Source organism: Sciurus vulgaris, assembly GCF_902686455.1.
Source record: "Sciurus vulgaris genome assembly, chromosome: 4".
In the NCBI taxonomy this organism is placed as follows: Eukaryota; Metazoa; Chordata; class Mammalia; order Rodentia; family Sciuridae; genus Sciurus; species Sciurus vulgaris.
The window spans coordinates 139,708,674-139,724,637 of record NC_136464.1 but is presented as its reverse complement, the minus strand read 5'-3'; the positions used below and the strand labels follow the sequence as shown (position 1 = coordinate 139,724,637).

General features: G+C 37.4%; 1 protein-coding gene across 2 annotated transcripts in view; it reads left to right on the top strand.

Annotated features, from left to right (window-relative positions):
* Positions 1 to 15,964, top strand: part of VWA8 (von Willebrand factor A domain containing 8) — a 718,869-nt gene that overhangs the window by 72,925 nt on the left and 629,980 nt on the right. For both annotated transcript variants that reach the window (XM_079136497.1, XM_079136496.1), the window contains exons 6-9: positions 5,345 to 5,509; positions 5,854 to 5,903; positions 6,705 to 6,813; positions 8,695 to 8,799. In XM_079136497.1, the coding sequence (XP_078992623.1) occupies positions 5,345 to 5,509; positions 5,854 to 5,903; positions 6,705 to 6,813; positions 8,695 to 8,799 (429 nt within the window). The remainder of the gene's footprint in view (positions 1 to 5,344; positions 5,510 to 5,853; positions 5,904 to 6,704; positions 6,814 to 8,694; positions 8,800 to 15,964) is intronic.

Below are 15,964 nucleotides of genomic sequence, written 5' to 3'. Positions count from 1 at the left end.
TCATATTGGTCAGATGTCAGTGGGACTTTGTGATATTGCAGAATTCTTCTATTGGCTTATAGTGTCCCTGTAGATTTCCAGTGTATCACCTTCCTGCCTTCAGTAGCCTGAAGTCTTGGAGTAACTTGATAATGCAGTGCTTCTAAGGAAAGCTGCCCCTAGCCTTCTACTGGTTCCAGGACTTGGAGCTGGCTCTGTGTGGAAAGGCGCTCACTGGGGGGCCTGCTCTGAGAAGCTAGCCTGGAAAGGCGCTTCACGCCGGTGCGGGCGGGGCTGTGGGCTGCTTGGGGAAGTCTCTGGCTGCCCTTTCTTGGTCCCTGAAGCAACCTGCGAGCAGGAACTCGCTGCCCTGGTTCAGGGACTTGAAGCTTGGTTCTGTGCAGGTAGGCTCTCACTGGGGGGCCTGCTTAGAGATGCTGGAGAATCTGGCACTGTGGGAGGAGCCTACCGCCAGAGTGCACAGAGCTGCCTGAGGAAGACTCTAGCTGCCCTACCCTACTCTAATAAGCCACCTGAATCCCGGCCTGCTGCCCGGGCAGTGCTTCACCGGGTGGGGGACACTCACCCTGTGGCTCTGTTTTAGTCTGAGTCTCTCAGTGCGTCCCCTTCTTGAATCCTGGGTTCCGGAGCGACTGGAGATGCAGTCACCCTCTAGTCCGCCATCCTGGATCGCCCTGTGGAAAAAGCCTGTGGCTGGGGGGGCGGGGGTGGCAAGGGAGGGGGGGGCAGGTCCGCCTGGAGAGGTCTCTGGCTGTCCTTCCATGGTCCCAGAGGCTGCTTGTGGGCCGGAGGTCTCCACTGGCTTGGGGACTTGTGGCTGGCTCTGTGTGGAAAGGCTCTCACTGGTCTGCTCTGAGAAGCTATCCTGGAAAGGCACTTCCCGCCGGAGGGGGCCGGCCTCGGGCTGCTTGGGGAAGTCCCTGGCTGCCTTGTCCTCCTCCCTGAAGCAACCTGCTGGCAGGAACTCGACGCCCTGGTTCAGGGACTTGAAGCTTGGTTCTGTGCAGGAAGGCTCTCACTGGCGGCCTGCTCCGAGATGCTGGAGAATCTGGTCCTGTGGGAGGAGCCCACCGCTGGAGTGCGCAGGGCTGCCTGGGGAAGCCTCTCCCCGTTATTAATTCTTGCTTTTATTTCTTGTGCTATGGGAGTCCTGTTAAGGAAGTCTGATCCTAAGCCGACATGTTGAAGATTTGGACCTACTTTTTCTTCTGTAAGATGAAGGGTTTTTTAATTTTTTGCAAATAAGTTTTTAGTTGTAAATGGACACAATGCCTTTGCTTCATTTATTTTTATGTAGTGCTGAGAATCCAAAGTGTCTCACTTGTGCGAGGGAAGCACTCTACCGCTGAGCTATAACCCTAGCCCCTAAAGTCCAGTTCTTAGCCTCATGAAGCTCAAACCCCAATAGGTATTGACTAAAATGAATAATATACTTAAAAGATACTGTGATGGTCCATGCCACCAGCATCTCATGCTTGGCTCTTAGACTCCCTATTCCATCTATATTCCCTCACACAGCAGCTAATGATTGCTTTAAAATATGCATCAGATTGGGTCATTCCTGTGTTTGACCTCCAGGGCCTCCTGTTTTTCTCAGGGTAAAATCCAAAGTCTTCATAATGGAATTGAATGCTCTGTATGATCTGGGCCCTTACTATCTCTTGCCTCATGTCTTTCTGTCCTCCACCTCTTTTACTTCACTCCAGCTACTAGTATTCTGTTTACCTTAAATCTGCTAAGTAGGTATTCTATTTTCAAGCCTTTGCACAGGTACTTACCTCTTACTGGAATTTTCTTTTCCCCAGCATTTACTTGGCTTACTCCTGTAAGCCAGTCAAGTCTGGTCAAATGTTATTGCCCTCCTATTTAAAATTGCAATTTTGCCCTCTGCTTCTATACACCCTTATCCTACTCTGTTTTGTTTTCCCATGTTATCTTCTAATATCCTATATAACTTCTTTACTTACTCTGTGTATAGTTAATTATCTGTCTCCCTCTACTAGAATCTAAGTTTTGCAAAGGCAGGGATTTTGTTTCACCAAATTTATTTTTTAAAATTCCTTGAACAATGTAGTGGGTGTTCATTAACTGTTTGTTTAATGGATAAGTAAGTAAGTAAAATTAAATGCTTTGCAAACAACTACAAGATATGGGACTCTTCAAAAGGCTTTGGTGTGTCATTTAATGTCACAGAAAACAAGAAGATGCTTATTCCTTTTTCACTTAGCTCAAGCTGCACTATGTTAAAGCTCTATGTGCTAACACAGCCATCTGTGCCTGATGTCCTGCATCAATATTCTAGAACTTGGAGGCTTTCTCATTCCTCTTCTGTGCAGATACATCTGTGTTAATCTTACTACCCCACTCTGTAGCACATTGCTGAAGAATAAGACCTGTGTCTTATATTTCTTGATCCTTCTCTCGGTGTGCAAATACAAGTCCAAAACACATGAGGCACTAAATAATAGATGTTGACACCAAAGGATCTGATTGAACTGATGGGTCACAGCTGGCAGGGCCGGGAGCATCTTTTTCTGATCCCTGCTGTCCAAAGCTGTTTCTCTGTAACCCATCTTGCAACCCTTGTACTAGTGTGTTCCTTTCCTGTCTGTGGGAGTTTCTTGATGATGTTTTCTTCATGTAGTTTAGTAATTTTCATCTAGATCTATCTAAAGGTCATCTCATTCTCATACAACTAGAAGGGAATAATGTGGATTTTAATCAATAAGTAAAGTTAAATTTTTATTCCTTCATATTGTTATAGTTCATGTACTGAAATGAAGACATTTTTTATTATTTGTTTGTGAAAGTAGATGATATCATGCAGATCACTTTCTTTTTAGACACTTTATAATTTCAAAATAACTGTTTTCCCCTAAATATTATAATATTTACCCTTTTTAGGACATGATTTGGAAACAAATACCATGTAGAATGTGCAATTATATTTTTTGAAAGCGAAATCATCACTTACAACAAAAAGGTTGATAAGTCTTTATTCTTAGAGTAGCGTTCTACACAAAGTTATTGAACCCTTTACTTTGGATAAGAACTTGGGACATGGGAGTCAGAAGAATTCAGTACATAAGGAATGCTTATAATTAAAAGAGAAAGATCTATTTTTTCCCTCAAGGTAGATATTAGTATAAATACATAATTTTTATTGGTAAATGTTAATTCTGTATTCATAAGATCTGTCTCATGAGAATATAGGCAAGATCTCTTCACGAAACTCTTTCATCTTAAGGCAATTTCTTAACCATAATTTAAGTCCTGCTTATTTCTAACTAGACTCAATAGACTGAGGTTTTTAAAAAATATTTTATTTTAGTTGTAGATGGTCACATACCTTTATTTAATTTATTTATTTTTATGTAGTGCTAAGGATCAAACCCAGTGCCTTACACATACTACGCAAGTGTCCTACCACTGAGCCACAATCCCAACCCTAGATTGAGTTTTAATAACTCAAAAAATTTATTGTCTTCATAAAGGTGATGGTCCTGGAATTTTGTTATTATAGAAATAATCAGTCTGCATAAACTTTATTTGTTTTCTAATTATCCCTTTCAGGTAAATGAAAAATAGAAATATTTGTTTCTCTTGAGACTGTCTTCTTGGTTTCTCAGATGAGGCTGGATCTAGACTCTTGTTTTCTAATATAGTATTACTCTGTTAATTTATGAATTATGCTCTTTTGATTATCATTTAAATAATCATTTATTATTTAAAAAATTAATTCATGCAATCTATCCACAGACTTTTGGATTTTTATGTTCTACAAGCAATAAGTCCTCTTACGAGGGTGGATTAGCTTGAGGCAGTCTTGCATAGAAGTAACTGCACAATCATCTAGCTTGTGTGAGGCCCTATGTTCTAGCCCCAGCACCGAGAAAATAAAACAAAACAAAAACCCAGGCGAAAAGTCACTAAAAATGGGCTCACAACCAACCTTGTATATAATAAATGGTTGTTTTGGGGTGTGGGTGGGGAATGAGGGCAAAATAAATAAGCTATTTACTTAAAAAAAGAAGTAGCTGTACAAATGTATAAAGATAGACATTTGTAAAATATTTAATGAAGGGGTAGAAGAGTGGTTCTAATGGGGGAAAAGACCAGAAAAGGGTCAGTTTTTATGAAGCTGTGGTGTGTGCTAAGCTTTGAATGATATTTGTTTTTATGCTGTACAAAGTGAAAAAGGTGTTTCACTGCAAGTGGAGCAGTGTTGCTGAAGTTACATGTTTGGAAAGTAACACTGGTAAGATGGGTTGAAACACAGAGTCTTAGAAGGTCAGGATTGCTGAGACAGGGAGAATCTGATACAAATCTTGCCAGGAAAGGCATTGAATACCATGTGAGAAATTTTCATGCTGTCAATGTGGGCATTGCCCTCTGAGGATCTTCTGAAAACTCTGAACCTTTCTTTCATAATGTGCATATGCATATTTAAATAAACTTTGTAAGAACAATGAATCCTATTGCTTAATAACCATTAAGAAGAACCATTAAGAAAGAGAAGCAAGGAAGGAAATGATTTGTAACAGATGCCTGCTATGGACCAGTTGTATTCACATACATTCTCACATTTAGTTTTCGTAGAAGTCATAATAATGTAGATGATATTATTTCTGTTTTATAGATGAGAAGACTGAGGTTCCAAGGGTAAAATAATATAAACTTGATAATTGAGGTAGAGCAGGCATGTATAAGGTAGTTGAACTAGAATTTGTGACTCCAAAATCTATACAGTTTCTATTCTGTCAGTTCTTCCACATATTGGACCATGGGTAAGTTATATAACTCCTTTGAACTTAAGGTTTTTCATTCAGTTAATGAGGAGATTAAGTGTCTGGATTCTGATGCAAGTTAAATGGGAAAATTTCATGGAAAATGCTTACCGTGTAAATTTTCAAACATGTTTGTTATTATTAGCAGTATGCTTTGCTAGAAATATTCCTGTAAACATAATTATCTATTTAAGGTCTGTGGGTGATCTGCACTCTGCTTATGGTATGTCTGTCCTTCTTGGTCATTATGTATTTCGCTTACCTTTCTGACTTTCTTCCTATGTGTTACTGACTGAGACTTGGAGATCTGACTCAGCTTTTCTTGGTTCCTTGGTGGGTGAGGGACTTTTGTTTCCAGTACTGGTCTTCATGTTGCAAGCCTTCCCTGGCATTATGATCCTGATTTCACTTTGCTTCCTTCCTTGACTGCATGATTTTGAGAGTGTTTTCAAATCCAGTTCTCTTAATAGTCAGGGCCTAAGTGTCTTGGCCTGGCAGCTCCTGCAGTTGTAATCTATTTGACTTATGCTGTGATTTTTGATCTCTTCCTTTCTTAGGAGCATTCTAAAGCAGAGTTGGATGCTTGGAAGATTGTCCGAGTTAGTGAAAATTTCCGAGTGATTGCCTTGGGCTTGCCAGTACCCAGATACTCTGGGAATCCATTAGACCCCCCTCTTCGTTCTCGATTTCAAGCCAGAGATATTTATTTTCTGCCTTTCAAGGTATGACCAAGGTTGATTAAGTTTTTAAAATAGATTTTTATTTACAACAAGAAATTCAATTCTGTAAAAATGTTCTTAAAGGTCTTCTTTAGCAGTTAATGGAAAGGAAAAAAGATATGGCATAAGGAAAAATCTCTGGGAACTAGGATGAAAAATTTTTGTGGCATTATTTGTTAAAAATATTTTTAAAAGATTGAGTTTTATAAAATGAAATGTAACAAGAAATGATTTTTCCTATGAATTTCTTAGGTCTCCCTAATTAAAAGGTTTGATTTTATCTATGAACTTCTCTATTTAAACTGTTTTATTTCTTATTAATTGGATATATTTCTATGTCATTTTAGGATCAACTTAATGTATTATATTCAGTTGGAGCCAATGTTTCAGCAGAGAAGTAAGTGTACTTTTATAAATATTGGACACTTTTACATTGAATTTGTTTTGCCTGTTCATTGATCGATAGATTTATTCAACGACTATTCTTTCAAGGATTTTTTAGTGTTGCAAGGTTTGGTACATGCTGGTGATAGAATCAATAAGATAGATCATTGATGGTAAGAAGCTTAATTAAGATCTAGTAAAGCTGAAAGAGATATAAGTAGCTTAGTTTAATCCAGTGTAGTTTTATGCCACAATTTTAAAATACTGAGTCTGTTTGTGGTTGAGACTTTGTAAAGGCTTCACAAAAGTATTGACACTTGAAATGAATCCTAAAGACTGAGTAGACTTTTGCCAGACAGAGAATGAAATTAAGGAATTACAAGGGATTTTTCTAAAAGCATGAGATATGAGAGTTTATGCTTTCTTCTTAAGGCTGTAAAACTCTCCTGCTGTCTAGACTTTAGGTTTGAGATTGAGAAAAGTAGGAGATAAGACTGGCAGGATAGATTTGGATCAGTTTGTGAAAACCTCACATATTCTGATGGTTTTAGTAAATACATCTAACTAGTCAGCTTCTGAGTTTTAAATGAAGCATTAGGATACAGAGCCACTGGTTCTTCCAAGAAGTAATGGTAGGGGCTGGGGAGATAGCTCAGTTGGTAGAGTGCTTGCCTTGCAAGCACAAGGCCCTGGGTTCATAGTAGGGATCATTTTAGATTAATTAAATTGGCCCAACTATTTGATATTTAACATACGCATACCTATTTTAAAACTATTGGAATAAAATTTAATATGATTTTTTCCCACCCCCTAGAGTTTCTCGGCTTTTGTCTTTTGCCACAACTCTCTGTTCCCAAGAATCTTCTACTCTTGGACTTCCAGATTTTCCTTTAGATAGTTTACCAGCTGCAGTTCAAATCCTGGTATGTATAAACCAAGTTAATGACTGGTGTATCCAAATGTAGCAAAGGAAATTTTAAAGTCAATCATTGGGGATTAATCACTTCAGGTTTCCTTATCTTATTCTGTGGTTGATTTGTTGTGCAGTATAGTAAACTATACAGAGCCCAAGGACCTATTCTGAGTTACTAAAGAACTTCTAGCTTTGGAGAAGGAGGGAGTAGACATGCAAACCCAGTAAAGTTCAAAGGCAGAAGGGAAGGCTTCAACCTTAATAAATAAGAGATAGACTACAGTGAGTTAGGCCTCAGAGTTACCTGACCTGGGGCAGTGGAGCTGGGCTTTCTTACACTAGCACCCATCAGTCACTGGTTAATTGTTGTCCTAGGGGATGCACATTTCCAAGCACTACCATCTTTCTCAGCTTGTGAGCAAAACTGACTCCAGGACCCGAAGGGTAGTCTTAAAAAGACCTGCAGCAGCTGGCTGTGGGATGGGAGACCTGGGAAATTGGGTAGAACATAGCCATTGTCCATTACACTTTAAGAAAGTTCATGGCAGTTAAAGACCTTCTAGCAGAGGACACATTCATAGGTTTTCAGTCACAAAAGAGCCTGGTAGGAGAGTGAAAATAAGTTGTATCCCTAAATAAACTGTTGGTGAGAGAGATGTGTGAACCTGATTATGAAGTATTTTGCATGGGGAGTGAAGTTGCCTGGGGTTTATGATGAAGAAGTGGCCTGTAAGACATTATGAAATAGGTAGTGTCAGGTGATCAGATTTTTGTTAGAGGAAGACACCTCCCTTGGTGTTGGCATCAGAGAGGTTGGGGAGAGCCTGGATGCCCAAGATGAATAGAATGCTTTTATAACATTCAGTGAAACTCTGCCAAAGAAGTACATTTGAAGTAGTAGCAATACTGCTTTCTTTAGGCACAGAACTCTTAGTTTTAAATGTTAATTGCCTTTTTGAAGTATTTCTATTGAGATAGGAAGCATACTTTTTTTATTGTTCTACATATCCAGAACAGCATTTTTTTCTGTTTATCCAATTTTGCATTTTTTATTTATTGTTTTTGCTAGAACATTGTGCTTTAAAGAGTGTAAAATCTTAAACAGTTGGAAAAGAGTCAAACAAACATTCATAATTGCTTCACTTAGAAGCACCAATTACTAACATATTGCCACATTTGCTTGTACACCCTCATTTTTAGTCCCTGAACCATTTGAAAGTAAATTCTAGTACTCTATTAAATGCTTAAGTATGTAATTTCTAAGAATTATAACATGTTTCTGCGTAACGAGAACACCATTATCACACTACCATATTAACATTAATTCTATAATACCATCTAATAGATAATCCATATTGAAATTTCCATGTTGGTCCCTATCATTAGACTGTTTATGGGGTAAACAGAATTGAGAATGTAATTTGGTGTGGGATGAAGGATTTGAAGAAAATGAACACTTTCTTTACTTTGCAGTTATAGCTGTGAAGCTAGGTCAATGTAGATGAAATGAACTAAGATTATGAATAAAGGAGGAACATGTGCTTTGGGATGAGTAAGTTATACATATGTGTATAGTTTCAGATGTGTTGAATGCACATACTGTAATCATGTGTAATGGATAATTGAAGATTCATATCTAGAGCTCAAGGAAGACCAGGATTAGACATAGAAGCATAGGAGCCATGGACACATAGATGAAAGGTAGGCATGAGTTCACATAGAAATGAATAGGAATAGGAAGAGAAGAGGACAGAATATTTTCTTTTTTCACTTCCAGAAAATTATTGGTTATTTTTATAAGACAATTTTAATGGCACATATACATTTAGGATATATTTTCTATGATTATTTTAGATGTTGCTTATTTTTATGTATTTGTGCTCCTAAATAGGATTCCTTTCCTATGATGTCAATTAAACACGCAATCCAGTGGCTTTATCCATACACTATTTTATTAGGACATGAAGGGAAGATGGCTGTTGAAGGTGTTTTAAAAGTGAGTATCTGTTTCCCTTTCTTTCCTTTCCCTTCTATCCCATTTTCCCTTCTTTTGCCTTCCCTTTTCTTTATGTCTTCCCATTTCTCCTTTCGCATTTCTTCTATTTTTCTCTACTCACCTTTCTTCTTTCTTTTGCTATCCCTTGTCTTATTTTCTAGGCATGGGAGGTGTTAGATGCCAGCAACAAGAAAGCAGTAATAGGGAAAGAAGCACAGAAGGACTGGTGTGGAGGGATTTGTTACACTGAGAAAATAAAGATTGAGCAAATGAGTGACTATGTTGAGGATTTTGAGATAATGAGAGCTATTGGAGAAGGGATTTATAAATAAGGAAAGGGATAATTGAGGTATTGAAAGAGGTATTGAATTGGAATTAGAGATAGGATTCATGTTTCAAATATATATTAACAAATAAATAATATAGTATGTATATTACCTACACATATTTTCTAGCTTTCCTGTAGCAGCCTAAAAATAACTATGGTCATGCCATGTACCTAGGCACTGATTACTAAAAGAAATCAAAACTCCTTGGAAGTAGGGCTGACTCAAGGATTGGGTTAAGAAACATACAAGGTGAGCACTGAACATCTTAGTGTGCCAGAGAGTAAGGACATTTTCAAAAAATGATGCTGATATGTCATAATGACAGAGGAGACAGCTTGAAAATTTGAGCATTAAAAATAAACGATGAGGGGCTGGGGCTGTAGCTCAGTGGCAGAGTGCTTGCCAAGCATGTGTGAGGCACTGGGTTCTATGCAGCATCACCCCCCCAAAAAAAAATTAAATAAAATAAAGGTATGTTGTTCATTTATACCTACCAAAAAACATTAAAAAATAATTAATGATAAAAATTTATAGAACTCATTTCATAAAATAGGAATCCATAATCTCTATGATATAAACAAATTATAAAAATATGGAAGAGAAGAAAAAAATCTAATGGAAATGCTTAGTAATAAATAAAGAAGGAATAATATTATTAGAATAATAACCATTTGTCATTCATCAGAGTGGTGGTTGATTTAGGAAGGTGTCACCAAAGGATTTAAAGCTGGTGGATGGAGCTTCTATGGAATAGGATATGAATACAATTTCTGAATATCTCTACTCTGTACAAAATAATTCCCTATAAAACATGAAAATAAAAAATATTTTTAGTCATAGATGAACAAATGCCTTAATTTTATTTATTTATTTTTATGTGGTGCTGAGGATCAAATCCAGTGCCTCACACATGCTAGGTGAATACTCTACCATTGAGCCACAGCCCCAACTCCCCCAATTTTATTTATTTATTTATTTTTGGTTACCAGGAATTGAACCCGGGGTGCTTCACCACTGCTGCTTCCCCAGCCCTTTTTATTTTTATTCACAAGTTGCTTAGTGCCTCACTAAGTTGCTGAGACTGGCTTTGAACTTAAGATCCTCCTGCCTCAGCCTCCAAGCCACTAGGATTACAGGTGTATTTACAGTGGTATTTTGACAGTAAACATGAGCTTGACCAGGTGGGACAAACTGACATGATATACCTCCTGATGATGTGCTTTGAAGAAGATCATTCCTGGGGACTTCCTACTAAGAGTTTAGGATGTGTGTATGGCCTAGTCCTAAGTTGAAGGGCTTTGTACACAATGAAGGCCTATGTTCTTTAAAACTGTTCAGACTATGATCCAGGTTGAAGGAGACTGAAGAGCTATGAACTAAATGTTCCTGCACTGGATCTTGAACCAGATAGGAACAAGTGACTTTGTTGGTACACCTTGTAAGACTTTTAAGATCTGTGACTTGGATAGTATTGTATTAAATTAATTTCCTGTTCCGGAAGCTTATGTGGTAATTAGATTGGCCAGAGTTCCTGTTTCTAGGAAGTATGAACCAGAATGTTTAAGAGTATGTGACATCATATCTGCTGCTTGTTCTCCAGTGATCAGGGAAAAGAAATCAATAATTGTGTGTGTGTACAATTTTTGTTTCTACTAATATAGTCTGGCTAAAGGTGAAGATTTCTAAGGAGTAGATAGAATGTTAACACTAAGCTGTAGTGGCTATGAAAACAAGACCTTCACTTTCTGGAGGCCAGGATTTGACACCCTTGAGCACATGGGATGATGTATGTTTTTCCCTTATCCTCAAATCCACATGTAGTCTTTGGAAGTAGAGAAGCACTCTGTATTTGTCTAGTAATAGAAATTAGAAATCAGGAGAATAGCATAGGAGATTCTGGTTGCTTCAGTGAGCTTTTTCAATAGATCAGCTAGCCACAGAACCTGAACCTGTTTTCATTGATTAATGATGTTTAATAATAATAACAGCAAAATAATAGAAAACTATTTCCATAGATAATGAGAAGTACAGTTATGAACAGAACCTAAAAGAAAAGTCTAAGGAAGCAAGCAGTTAATAATGGTCAATAAGGAGGCAAAGGAAAGTAGAAGAAAGCAGAGACTAGAAGTGGTGAAGTAGTAGTCACTGATGAAAGAGAAAGAAGAGGTCTGCTCTGTGTGTTTGTGTGTGTTTGAGAGAGAGAGGAAAAGAGAGAAAATAAAAGGAGATGGAGGAGATGATATTAAGAACTATTTGGAAGTGGGGGAACTCATAGGTTCTGGAGTCAGAAAACTGCCATTTTCTGACTACGTAGTTCACTTTAAGGTTTATTCTAGGTACTGGAAAAAAGAGTACTGGAACTTATCTTTGATTCAATCAACATCTGAGCTATATTGGCACTGGTCACTGAAGCAGAGCATCTGGTATTCAAGATCAAAGGCTTCCTCAATTCCAGATGAGCTTCCCCAGTGTCCTCAGCACAATGCCTGTTCCTTGGGAATAAGGAGACATACTTGGAAGAAAGCGAGTCTCAGGGAAAGTACTCCATAAAACGAAGCAATACAAAGTTACCATGTGACACAACTGAGAAAAGATATTCAGTGTCTAGATAAGTCAGTTGTGAACAAAAGTCTTTATCTTTACAAAGAAACCACTTTGATGTGTTTCTGGTCTCTAATTTTTGAAACTACTTGTACAAATTATATAATGTGGGAAATACTTTTATAGATTGAATTTTCTGAAGAAAATAGCTAGTGTTTTGTTTGCCTTAATTTTAACTTTTATAATTAAGGGGAACATCATGATGAAAGATTCATATTATAAACAAATGATTTTACATTTGATTGCAGAGAATTAGAAAATTGAAAAGGAATTGGCATTTCTTAGATAAAAGTATAACTATATTCTCTCACCTTAATTACCTGAAAGTGCTAGTTAATGCACAGATTTCACTTGTCTGAACCTAATGAAGAATTTTCTTTTGGTAGGAATGTTATACTGATATATACATAAGTATTCACACAAGAGTATAAAATATCTTTCCTAAGAGTGAACCTTGCCCAGAATGAAGGTACATGCCTCGATCCCTGCTATTCAGGGTACAAAGGCAGAAGGACGGCAAGTTTGAGGCCAGCCTGGGCAACTTAGCAAGTCTCTATCTCAAAATAGAAAGGGCTGGGAAGGTAGGTCGGTGGTAAAACACTCCGGAGTTCAGTCCTTACTTGGAGCGTTTGTGTGTGTATCTCCTGTGTGCATGTGCAGGGAGTGGAACCATGTATTCATTGGTATACATTGGTATAGTTCTTTGTGATCTGTTTTGGGGCACTCTATGTGTCCTGTTTCTTATTTAAATTTCTACATTTTTCCCAAGGCATTATCTTAAGCTAATGTTCACAGATGAACAGAATTTTATATATCTTCACACAATTTTGATAAGAATGGTGAAAATTAAGATACTTTGTTGAATTTGGAAAGAAATGTTTAAGGAATGGAAATGACTATTATAATAGAGCTAGCCAATAACATTTTCTTCATAAGGGATAATTATTTTGTCTTCTAGATTGCTATAGAAATGAATGAATAGTTGCATTTGAATTATATATCACCCTGAATTTTAGTGTACTCACTTAATTGGGTTGCATTTTTTAAGGAAAAATTATTACTGACTGAAAATGTAGTCAGCTAAAAATCAGAGCACCTTTCTTTTTTTTTTTAACTAGCTATAAAAATGACTAGAATAATTTTTATTCCCCAGATGGTGCTTATTATGTGATGTTCATATTCTAAAAACATTTCTGTAGTCATAAAATTACTTCTAGCTTTTAATTAAAGATGCCTTAAAGATTCATTCTGAGTCTACTACACTTTGAGAGTTTGCATCCTTTATTACAGTTTAGTAACAAATATATCCAGGCTTTTTTCAACATCTCTTGGCTCTCAGTTCTACGTAAGTAGGACTCCATCATAATAAGTGTTAAATTAGTACATTCCCTGGGTGATTTAGAAAGGATATGCTACCATTGTTCATTAATAACATAATCTGAATGATAGTTTTGCAGAGAAACTTGGAAGGGTCTTGAATTTAGTTTTTTTCACCCAGTTCAGCAAACATTAATTGAACATTCATTATTTGACAAATGACAAGTATATAGAAATCTAGGGAATCAGAAATGGTTGCTATTTGACCTCTGTTCCTAAGGAACTTACCATAATGATGAATAGCTCTGGTCAAACATGAAGTAGCACAGTGAAAATAGGAATTAAATGGATATGAGGAATGTCTTAGATGTGATATGTTAGATGCCACTAACTGATAAAATGTGGGTTGGGTTGGGGGACTGTGAGAAAATGTGGGAAATAAGAATGTCCATGAATACTAGCTTGGACAAGTGAGTAGCTGGAGATGCCATTAGTTAATATGAGAACATGCAGGGAAGGAACACATTTGGGGTGTAGGCTAAATAATTCCATATGGTAGGATCTTTCTGAATTTGATATTTCCAGGGAGGTTTGTCCAGCAGACTTGAAATATAGATCTGGCTCTGGAACTATTTTGATATTAAAGATAAGTACTTGTGAGTTGTTAATGTGTGGAGCTGGTTGAAAGAACTCAGGGGAGCAAGTAGAGTAAGAAGAAAAACTGGCTAAATGCTGAACCCTGGAAACATCAACATTTAAGGGCTGGACAATGAGGAAAGAACTTACAAATTAGGCAGAGGCATAACAGTCAGAGAGGCAGAAGTAGAACAAGAGTATTCCTATGAAACATTAAGAGCCATGTTTTAAGAGGAAAATGATAACAGTAGTTTCTAATACTGCAGGGATGTCTTATTAAAAGAAGACTTTTAGATTATTCATTCAAAGAAATTATTCATTCCTTCTGTCCTTCCAAAGAACACTTAACTAAGCATTGTTATGCTGGAAATATAGCAGTAAGCAAAACAGACAAAAGTTCCTGACTTCTTGGGGGTTAGTTTTTAGTGAAAGATAATAGTCAGTCAATTAAGTAAAGTTTACTGTATTTCAATTGAGGAATGCACGCATTCACTGAGAAGACAACACTTGAATAAAGATCTGAAGAAGAGAAGTTCAGAAGTTCAGAAATAACTAGTATATAGGCCCTGAGCAGGAGCACACCTGGTGCACTAGCATAGGATTGTTAATGTTGTAGAGTGAGTGAAGGAGAGGTAAATAAGAGATGAAATTAGAAAGTAGGAGTTCAGATCAGGTAGGGTTCTGTAGGCCATTAAGGAAATATCTCCTTTTTTTTTTATTGTAAACAAATGGGATACATGTTGTTTCTCTGTTTGTACGTGGAGTCAAGGCATACCATTTGTGTAATCATAAATTTACATAGGGTAATGTTGTTTGATTCATTCTGTTATTTTTTTGCCACCCCATCCCTCCCACCCCTCTTTTCCCTCTATACAGTCCTTCCTTCCTCCATTCTTACTGCCCTCCTTAACCCTAACCCTAAACCTAACCCTAAACCTAACGCTAAACGCTCCCCCCCACTTATATGTCATCATCCGCTTATCAGCTGGATCATTTGTCCTTTGGTTTTTTGAGATTAGCTTATCTCACTTAGCATGAAATTCTCCAATTTCATCCATTTGTCTGCAAATGCCATAATTTTATCATTCTTCATGGTGGATTAATATTCCATTGTATATATATGCCACAGTTTTTATCCATTCATTAATTGAAGGACATCTAGGTTGGTTCCACAATCTGGCTATGGTGAATTGAGCAGCAATGAACATTGATGTGGCTGTATCTCTGTAGTATGCTGATTTTAAGTCCTTTGGGTATAGGCCAAGGAGTGGGATAGCTGGGTCAAGTGGTGGTTCCATTCCAAGCTTCCTCAGGAATCTCCATACTGCTTTCCAGAATGGTTGCACTAATTTGCAATGTATGAGTGTACCTTTTTCCCCACATCCTCGCCAACACCTATTGTTGCTTGTGTTCTTGATAATTGCCATTCTAATTGGGGTGAGATGGAATCTTAGGGTGGTTTTGATTTGCATTTCTCTTATTACTAGAGATGTTGAACATGTTTTCATATATCTGTTGATTGCTAGTACATCTTCTTCTGTGAAGTGTCTGTTCATTTCCTTAGCCCATTTGTTGATTGGATTATTTGTATTCTTGGTGTAGAGTTTTTTGAGTTCTTTATATATTCTGGAAATTAGCGCTCTATCTGAAGTATGAGTGGCAAAGATATTCTCCCACTCTGTAGGCTCTCTCTTCACATTACTGATAGTTTCCTTTGCTGAGAGAAAGCTTTTTAGTTTGAATCTATCCCAGTTGTTGATTCTAGCTTTTATTTCTTGTGCTATGAGAGTCCTGTTAAGGAAGTCTGATCCTAAGCCAACAAGTTGAAGATTTGGACCTACTTTTTCAAGATGCAGGGTCTCTGGTCTGATTCTGAGGTTCTTGATCCATTTTGAGTTGAGTTTTGTGCAGGGTGAGAAATAGGGGTTTAATTTTATTCTGTTGCATATGGTTTTCCAATTTTCCCAGCACCATTTGTTGAAGAGGCTATCTTTTCTCCATTGCATATTTTGGCCCCTTTGTCTCATATGAGAAAATTTGGGTTTATGTTTGGTTTATTTATTTGGGTTTGTGTCCGTGTCCTCTATTCTGTACCATTGATCTACCTGTCTATTTTGGTGCCAATACCATGCCATTTTTGTTACTGTTGCTTTGTAGTAGTGTAGTAGTGTTGAAGATCTGGTATTGCGATACCCCCTGCTTCGCTCTTTCTACTGAGGATTGCTTTAGCTATTCTGGGTTTCTTGTTCTTCCAGATGAATTTCATAATTGCTTGCTCTATT